Below are 9,239 nucleotides of genomic sequence, written 5' to 3'. Positions count from 1 at the left end.
GGGGTGACCATCGTATATACCACAGATGCCGCCATTCCAGTGTCTGCTGAGTAGGAGGATGAGGGCTGGAAATACACCAGAAAAAGCGTCCCATAGAAGAGAGTGACCGCTGTCAGGTGAGAGCCACAGGTCGAGAAGACTTTGTGCTTCCCCTCAGCCGAGGGGACCCTGAGGATGGTGTGCATGATGTGGGTGTAAGAGACCAGGACACAGGTGAGAGGGACCACGCCCGAGAGGACTGCGTCAGCAAACATCATGACCTGCAAGAGCTGGGTGTCTGAGCAGGCAAGTTTGAGGAGAGGGAGAAGGTCACAGAAAAAGTGTGGGATGGAATGGGAGGCACAGAAGGAGAACTGAGACATGAGGAGGGTGAGGGAGAAGGCCAGGGGGTGGGCGCAGAGCCAGGATGCGGCGACCAGCAGCAGGCAGCGTTGGGGACACATGATCGTGGTGTAGTGGAGAGGAAGACAGATGGCCACGTAGCGGTCATATGCCATCACGGCCAGCAGGAAGTCGTCCAGCAGGGCCAGTGCTATGAAGAAGTACATCTGCACGAGGCACCCAGTGTGGGAGATGGTGTGGTGTTGTGTGAGGATGTTCACCAGCACCTTGGGGACAATGGTGCAGGAGAAGCAGGTATCGATGAGGGACAGGTTGGCCAGGAAGAAGTACATGGGGGTGTGGAGGTGCTGGTCAGCAACTATGGCCAGGATGACGAGCAGGTTCCCCAACACGGTCACCAGGTACATGCCCAGGAAGAGGCCAAACAGGAGAGGCAGCTGCTCTGGGTGTTCAGAGAAGCCCAGGAGCAGGAAGTCAGCGATGCTGGTGTGGTTTCTGATTGCCTTAAAGTAGAGAAATTGGAGGAGAATTTTGCTTAAGTAAAGGTAGTCTCTGAATAGTAGAGACTGCAAGGGCTTTGGTCTGTTTTTCTCTATTCCTTGGAAAAGTCACTGAGATTGACTAGCAATTGAAACTGTGGGTTTGTAAACATGTGGACTGTGATAATGAGGCATCAGGGTGAGCTGTAGTTTGGGTTCTAGATTCCTGTCATGTAGCAAGGTTTTGGCATGGATTGTCTGAGTGACACTGACCTGGGATTCACCTGAAAGGACTTCTTCAAATTTAGTTCCCTTTCTAAAAGACTTAGAACAGCAGGTTTAGTCTCCTCTCTTTTGGAGCTCATTTTGGGGTCATACATCTACTAGGATTTCATGGGCACCGCAGGGTGCCTGTGTGGATGCGTGTGAGTGTGTGAGTGCATCCTGAGGGAGATGGAGGAGGAGAAGTTTTTCCAGAGAGGAGCCAGTGCAGACCAGGGGTCTCTAGGTGTAGTGGGGTTTCTGGTGCTCTTTGCCTTAGAGGACCACTCCACTGAGTCAGTGTGGACATGAGAATGTTGGAAACTGAGATGTGTTCTATCATTAAGGGCACATCATTTTCGTTGTCATCATCAAACTCACCACCAACATCTTTTTATTTTCTGGGCTTTGGCGTCCTGGAGACATGATGGGAAGCTTCTCTCTGCTTCTTTTCTCGGTCTGACCTTGGTCAGCTACTTAACTCTGAATGTGTGTTTCCTCATTTGGACCATGAGCAGCACCTTCATGGAGTCATGGGCGTTATGACTGATACAACACGGATGGAGGGCCGGCTACTCTCAAGGGTGATGACGCTCCTGTCATTGTTGGTTACAGTTGCTGAAATGTGAAGCAGGGACACACGATACAGTGGAAAAACATCAGATGCCCTGCTTTACAGCTCTATTCCTCACATGCCTTTTAAACTCAGGGACAGGTTTTCTCCCTTTCTCCCTGTATTTTTTCTTCTCTGTAAGATACAGATACTAGCCTTACCTGATAGGTGTATTGAAGGGACCAAAGGCTGGAAACTCTTGAAGTTTCTTTATCAACCATGATGTGCAATCAAGATGAGAAATTCCCATGATCCTGTTTGATGGTGTGGAGAAGCAAAGGTGGTGATGATGAATGGTCAGTGGCTTCATGTCATGTTTGTTTAGGGTTGTCATAAAAACATAATATAGCTTTGGGAGTCAGACAGAATCTCCCCACTCTTTACTTGTTTTTTTTTTTTTTAAGATTTATTTATTTTAAATGCAATATATGTTAAGAAAAAAAAAGAAGAAGAAGGTAGCGGGAGGGGAAGAATGAAGCGGGGGAAATCGGAGGGGTAGACGAACCATGAGAGACGATGGACTCTGAAAAACAAACAGGGTTCTAGAGGGGAGGGGGTGGGAGGATGGGTTAGCCTGGTGGTGGGTATTGAGGAGGGCACATTCTGCATGGAGCACTGGGTGTTATGCACAAACAATGAATCATGGAACACTTCATCTAAAACTAATGATGTAATGTATGGGGATTAACATAAGAATAAAAAAAAGGTTATAGTAAAAAAAAAAGATTTATTTATTTTAGAGAGCGAGAGAGAGAATGAGTGAGCGAGTGGGGAGTGAGGGAGACAGAGGGAGAGGGAGAATCTCCAGCAGACTCCCCGCAGAGGAGGAGCCCAATGCAGGGCTCTCTCTGAGGACCGGAGATCAGACCTGAAGCAAAATCAAGAGTCGGATGCCCAACAGACTGAGCCTCCAAGCATTCCCACTCTTAATCTTGATGTGATTTTGGAAAGTTGCTGAACACTTTTTGGCTTTAGCGTCAACGTCGTTTCAAATGGAATACTCTCCGAGTTTACTGAATCCAGTGGTTGTGAAGATTACATTGGGTTAAAAAATGACTGTATAATATTTAGACCAAGGCTGGCACCCAGTAAGTGCTCAATAAATAGGGTCTAGTATTGTTATTACTGTTTTTTTTTTTAAAGATTTTATTTATTTGACAGAGAGAGACACAGCGAGAGGAGGAACACAAGCAGGGGCAGTGGGAGAGGGAGAAGCAGGTTTCCCACTAAGCAGGGAGCCCGATGCGTAGCTCGATCCCAGGACCCTGGGATCATGACCTGAGCCGAAGGCAGCCGCTTAACGACTGAGCCACCCAGGCGCCCCCATGTTATTGCTGTTTTTGATCAAGTGACGGTGCTTGGTGGTTGTGGTGTTCTGGTCTGTGCCTGCAGGTTGGGCGACGTTGTGAGGTGTGAACAACAGAAGCCGCCACCACCATCTTCACCGTCAGCAGCACCGCCTCTGCAGGGTTCTGTCTCTACTCAGAACTGTCAATGGCAGAGCCTTTGGTGTTTTGGCATAAACTTGGTCAAATCACAGAATCATCAGGGTCCCCCCAGCCCCCGGTTATTAATGGAAGAATGGGAATCCGTGAGTCTATCTGGAATAGTTATTTGCTGGCTCAAGTTTTTAGAAGAAGAGAGGGTATGGACAAGTTAGGTAAACTCTAACTGGATGTAGAGGACTCAGTTACTGGTACTGACTTGGTGTGGTGGCTGAGAGAGATTCTGGAACCACACCTGCCCAAGTGAACTGAGAGGGAGGTGTACTTAGTCCAGGACACAGATGGGGCTGGGGGAAGGGTAGTCTGAAGCCCATTCTCTTCAATGCCTTCAGCCTAGACTGTCAGGCACATGAAGAACCCCAGAGGTAGGTGGCCCTCCTAGTGATCTGAAGAGCCAGAAATTGATTGGCAGATGGGGATGTAGGATAGAAAGGGAAAAAGCAAAAGGAGAAGGTCAGTTGCTGTGTGTGTGTGTGTGTGTGTGTGCGTGTGCGTGTGCGTGTGCGTGCGCGTGCGCATGCGCGCAAGCATTCTTATAGGGGGTTAAGGTAGACTGCTCTCTCCCCCTCCATATGCCTCAGTTCTTACCTGGACAAGTTGGCCAGCCTCAGTCTCTGACACTTCCAGGAAGGAGATCGGGTTTGCTCGAGAAGACATGGCTAGAGTCACAGAGCCCTTCCCTGTCTGTAGGAGCAGCACAGACTAAAGACTCGGGTCTTTGGTGATATCTCAGGCACAGGCGCTGCTGACTTTTCACAGGCAGTGTCTCCTGGGACCCATTCCCACCTCTCCTAGTTAGAGCCCAGATGGGGCAATTGTCCAACCTCCCAGCTCGCCCCTCTGCATCAGGGCCCCCTGAGTCCCAGAAGTGTCAGTGATAATACCATTCAGATGACCACGGCTGGGATCCATGCGGGGACTCCTGGTTTTCCCCTGGGTGAGGTGCTGCTTGGATGCATCTTTCCTGGCCTGATCCTGAACAGGGCCTGTCTCTATCATAGAGTTACCCTTTCTAATTAGAGCCCAATCCCCATGGATGAAATACAGTCAATCCTAGAATAAAGGAAAAAAATTGAAGATAAAACAGATCAGGAGCAGGGGTGCCTGGGTGGCTCAGGTGGTTGAGTGTCTGACTCTTGATTTTGGCCCAGGTCATGACCTTGGGGTCCTGGTATCGGCCCATTATTGGGGTCTGAGCTTGGCACAGAGTTTGCTTGACCCTCTTCCTCTGCTCATCCACCCACTTGTGGTCTCTCTCAAATAAATAAATAAAATCTTCAAAAAATTATAGATCAAGAATATGACCAACAGTTCAAATGTCATGTAATAGAGGGAATATTCCTATTTTCTATGACCCCAGTGACCAGAGATACGAACCAACGTAGACTCTGTATAACGCTCGGGGTGCAATCTCTGAATTTCTTTTTAAAGATTTATTTATTCATTTTTAGTGGGAGAGAGCATGGGTGGGAGGAACAGAGGGAGAGGGAGAAAGAATCCCAAGCTGACTCTATGCTACGCACTGAGTCCCATGCTGGGCTGGATCTCATAACCCTGAGATTAGGACCAGAACCAAATCCAACAGTTGGACCCCCAACTGCAGGTGCCACGCAGGTGCCACCCAGGTGCCCCAATCTCTGAATTTATTTTTTGTTGTAATTGTGTCTTACATACAAAAAAGTTTATAAAACATACATTTGCTATTGAAGGAATGATAATATAATGAATGCCCATTCTCCTAGCACTCAGCTTAAATAGTTGAATCCTGTAGAAGCCCTGTGTGGACCTATTTTCAATCATATCCTTTCCTCCCCCTTTTTGAGGAAATCACCGTTGTGAACATTGTATATCATTTCTTGCTGTTCTTTGTAGTTTTGCCACATATGCACGGTGGGGGAGGTCCTGGAGAAGATGTGACCACCAGTTGATCCATGAATTGGCCCCAGGCAATGGGAGACTCCCCACCCCCTCCCCTGTCTTCAGAATGTAGCTCTGCCCACTGTTCCCACAGTGGGCGCCATTTTCAAGCACGCAGCCCTGATTGAGCAAGGTGCCTTCGAGACCCTCTGGAAGACAGAGTGACTGAACCCCTATGAGGCCTCTCTGTATCTAAACTTCTGTGATTCTGATGGGCAGGTGTGCCTATCTTCTTGTCCTGGGGTGCCCAAGACAAGACATGCCCTGTGGGTGAGTTTCCTTGCTTATTAACACTGCTGCCTACCAATGGGAGTGGCCTGTCTCTTTCCTTGCTGGCTCCCTACCCTCTGTATCAGTGTTCAGTTTGATAACCCCCATGCATAGATGATACACTGTATAGTTTACTCTAAATGTGCCTGTTTTTCTTCTTTATGTGAACGGAATTATGCTTTTTATGTTCTTCTGTGAATTGCTTGTATTGTTCAGCATTTTTCTTTCACACTTAGTCATGTGGGTGGATGCATGTAACCGAAGGGTGTTCATGTTTAGTATTGTCTCATACAGGTCACAACCCCTCCTTATGTAACCCTATAGCCTCCCCAAGTTCTGATTTCAGACATTGTGGGTTTGGTATTACTGTGTATGTATGTTGTCTGTGATTCTCTCGGAGGGTCCTGGGGACACAAACACATACTATTTCCACAACAGAAGGAATGTGTACTCACACTGAGTACATACAAAGGCACATTGCTCAATACCCTTGTGTAAATTCAGATCATGGTTTTCTGTTCAATGAGTTCACTGATAACATACAGAAAATCCTTCTCTCACGAGAGATTTTTGTATGATAGAAATGTAGATAGATATCCTGGTGCCTATGTAGTAGTAATCAAGGTGTGTATTTTAAAAAATTAATCCTTACAGGGTAAGACATACAGAAAACTGTGCAAAACACAATACTACCCCTCAAGGAAATATTAGAAACCATCACCTCTGTATGACTTCCCAGATTTAGAAGTCAAACATGGCCAGCACGTCTGAGGCTCGTTTTGTGTGTCCTGCTAATCATGACTTTTCTCTCCTTCTGGAAGTGCAATAATCCCTATCTTCTTTTAACAGTTTCTTTTAGCTTTGCCTGTTTCTGAACTTAAGTAAATGCACTCATTCACTGTGTATTCTTTTCTCTGGCTCCTTTTGTTTGCTATTTTTACTTACGTGAGATTAATCTAGATAGGTGTGCATAGTGGCAGTGTGTCCATTACCATTGCTGTGAGTTGCTTCATTGTAGGACAACACCACAGATTACTCGTGCAGTCTACTGTGGAAGGCATAGCTGGCTCTTTGGCTATTAGGAATAATACTGGGGTGATCATTCTGGCACCTGAGTCTTGGTGCGCACATGCATTCCTTTCTTTTTTTTTTTTTTTAAAGATTTTATTTATTTATCTGAGAGAGAGAGAATGAGAGAACACGAGAGGAGAGAGGTTCAGAGGCAGAAGCAGACTCCCCTCTGAGCGGGGAGCCTGATGCGGGACTCGATCCTGGGACTCCAGGATCATGACCTGAGCCGAAGGCTGTTGCTTAACCAACTGAGCCACCCAGGTGCCCCCACATGCATTCCTTTCTGTTGTGCACATACCCATACACTGGGTTCCAAGATGTCCATGTCCTTCAGTTTAGTACACATTGTGAAACTGACCTCCAAGGAGATTGTCCCAAAATTGCACTTGTACCCGCAATGTGTGAGAGTGCTCATTGGACCACATCCTGGATGACTCTTGGTGGTTTCAGCCTTTTCTACTGTGGTCATGTTGCTTTGTGTGTGGTTTGGGGCTCATCTCCTGATGGTTTGATTTTTATATTTCAGTGATTAATTATGAGATTGAGTTCCTTATACTCCTTAGCATTAAAAAAAAAGATTTATTTATTTATCTTAGAGAGAGAAAGAGAGAGAGAGCGAAAGAGCAAGAGAGAAGGGAGCAGAGGGAGGACTAGAGGGAGAGGGAGGAGAGAAGCTGACTCGGGGTTGTGGATGGACCCTGACACAGGGCTTGCTCTCACCAGCCAGAGATCCTGACTTGAGGGGAAATCAAGAGTGGGAGGCTGGAGTGAGCCACCCAGGTGCCACTCATTAGTATTTTTATTTCCTTATTTTGAAACTGCTTGTTTCGGTTTTTTTTCATTTTTCCATTTAGTTATCTGTATCAGTTAAATATTCTGATTTATTTATAGAACTCTGTAGAACTATTTATTCTAGATCCTAGTCCTTTGTTGATTTATATACACGATAAACATTTCCTCTATCTCCGGTTTGTCATTTCACTGTTTATAGAGCTGTTTGTGACATCAGTATTTTTATTTTAACTGATTGAATACATCAATTTTTTTTCCCCCGAGTGCTTTATTTGTGTCTGGTTGAAGAGGTCCTTTCTTTCGTGAGTTCAGGAAGATATTTTCCAACATTCACCTTTAAAAACTTTATAATTTTGCTTTTCCCAGTCAGTTCTTTAGTGCACCTGGAATTATTTTTCTTTTATGTAGGGAAGTGGGGGTGTGTGTGTGTCTATGTTGTATTTGTTTTTGCAGGATGATAACTAATTATTCCAGTGGTTCCTACATAGACTCTTTTGAATTGCAGTTGTATGGAAATGTTATCTATAAACAAAATGCAGCCTTGTTTCTTCCTGTAGAGAATTTACATCTTTCCTTTCTTTTCTCTCCTCTGACTGCCCTGAAGAGACCTCAGGGAGAGTGTGGGAGAGCTGTGGTGAGAGCTGGTATTCTGTCTTGTTCCCTGTTTAGATAGCAGAGATTTAAATGTATAACCCTATGTATTATATATGCCGTATGTTTAAAAAAAAGGCAACTTTTTCAGATTAAGAAAGTTTTCTTCCATCCCCATTTTGCCAAGAGGACTTTTCAGTGAGTGGATGTTGAAGTTTATGACATGTTTTTTCTCCCATCTGTTGAGATGTTTTTCTTGCATCAGATGATTTTTGTCCTTTGCTGTATAAATATGGTGACTTACTTTGGTTGAGTTTTGAATTTGAAATCCACCTTTCTTTCCTGGGAAAACTCAACTTGGTAATGATGCATCTTATTTTCTTCTGCATTGGTGTGATTGTATTGCTAATATTTTACTTTGAATTGGTGCATGTATTTTATAAATTTCTTTGATGCATTAATCTTCAGGAAGATCAACTTCTTACTGTAATTGTTTGCAATGTTCTTGTCAGCTTTTGGTATGAAGTTTGTGTTAATCTCATAAAGGGAATTGGGTGAGTGTTCCTTCATTCTCTATTTTTTTGAAAGGGTTTGCAAGCCTGAAAAGTTTTCTTTCTTGAATTGTGTATAGAAACGCACTCTTGCAGCCATTTGGGCCTGAATATTTCTTTAAGGAAGGGCTGCTAATGAAGCTTTCCCAATGGTTATAGATTTATTTAGGTTTTCTTTTTCTTACTATATTAGTTTTGATGAATTATGTTTTCCTCGAAGTTTGTCTATTTAATCTAAATTTTAAAATGTATATAACATTGTTCATAATATCCCCTTTATTTTAATATCAGAGGTAATGTCACTCTTTTCTTTCTTCTTATTGATGGTTGGTATTTTCCCCATATAACCATTTTCATCAGAGGAATATAAGTTATCTTTTCAAAATATCTTTTAGCTTTGTAGGTCTTCTCTATTGTATGTTTTATTCTATTTTATCATATTTTGTTCTCATCTGTTTTCTTGCTTGGCTTGATATTCTTTTTCAGATGGATTCTAGGCTTAGTATTTTATAGTCTTTTCTTTGCTTTTCTAACATTTGCATATGACTAATTTTCCTGTGAAGAATTTCTTGTAAATAATATTTCATAATTGGTTTTCATTCAGATAACAATATTTTCTAATAGCCATTATGATTTCTTTTCCTCCTAAGATTATTTCTAGCTGTTTCCCAACTCCCAAATATAAATTTATTGTGGGGAGCATTTTGTGGTGTATATGGTTGTCCAATTACTATGCCATACATCTGAAACTAATATTATTATACTACATACTATTTGTCAACCACACTTCAATTTAAAAATGATATAGCACTGTATGTTAATTACACTGGAATTATAATAACAAAAA

General features: G+C 43.7%; 1 protein-coding gene across 1 annotated transcript; it reads right to left on the bottom strand.

The window, feature by feature from the left end:
- Positions 1–8: 8 nt before the first annotated feature.
- LOC118011024 (olfactory receptor 1G1-like) lies at positions 9–6,927 on the bottom strand (the record flags this gene model as incomplete). The annotated part of the gene is made up of 2 exons (XM_035005608.1): positions 6,757–6,927; positions 9–845 (listed from the first exon to the last, which is right to left on the bottom strand). Coding segments are annotated over exons 1-2 (1,008 nt in total), but the record flags the coding sequence as incomplete, so codon positions are not given.
- Positions 6,928–9,239: the final 2,312 nt, after the last annotated feature.

The sequence above is a fragment of the Mirounga leonina genome, unplaced genomic scaffold (assembly GCF_011800145.1).
Source record: "Mirounga leonina isolate KUSES-001 unplaced genomic scaffold, KU_Mleo_1.0 Mir_135156, whole genome shotgun sequence".
In the NCBI taxonomy this organism is placed as follows: Eukaryota; Metazoa; Chordata; class Mammalia; order Carnivora; family Phocidae; genus Mirounga; species Mirounga leonina.
The sequence above is the reverse complement of the archived record's forward strand: the minus strand, read 5'-3'. Positions and strand labels throughout refer to the sequence as shown.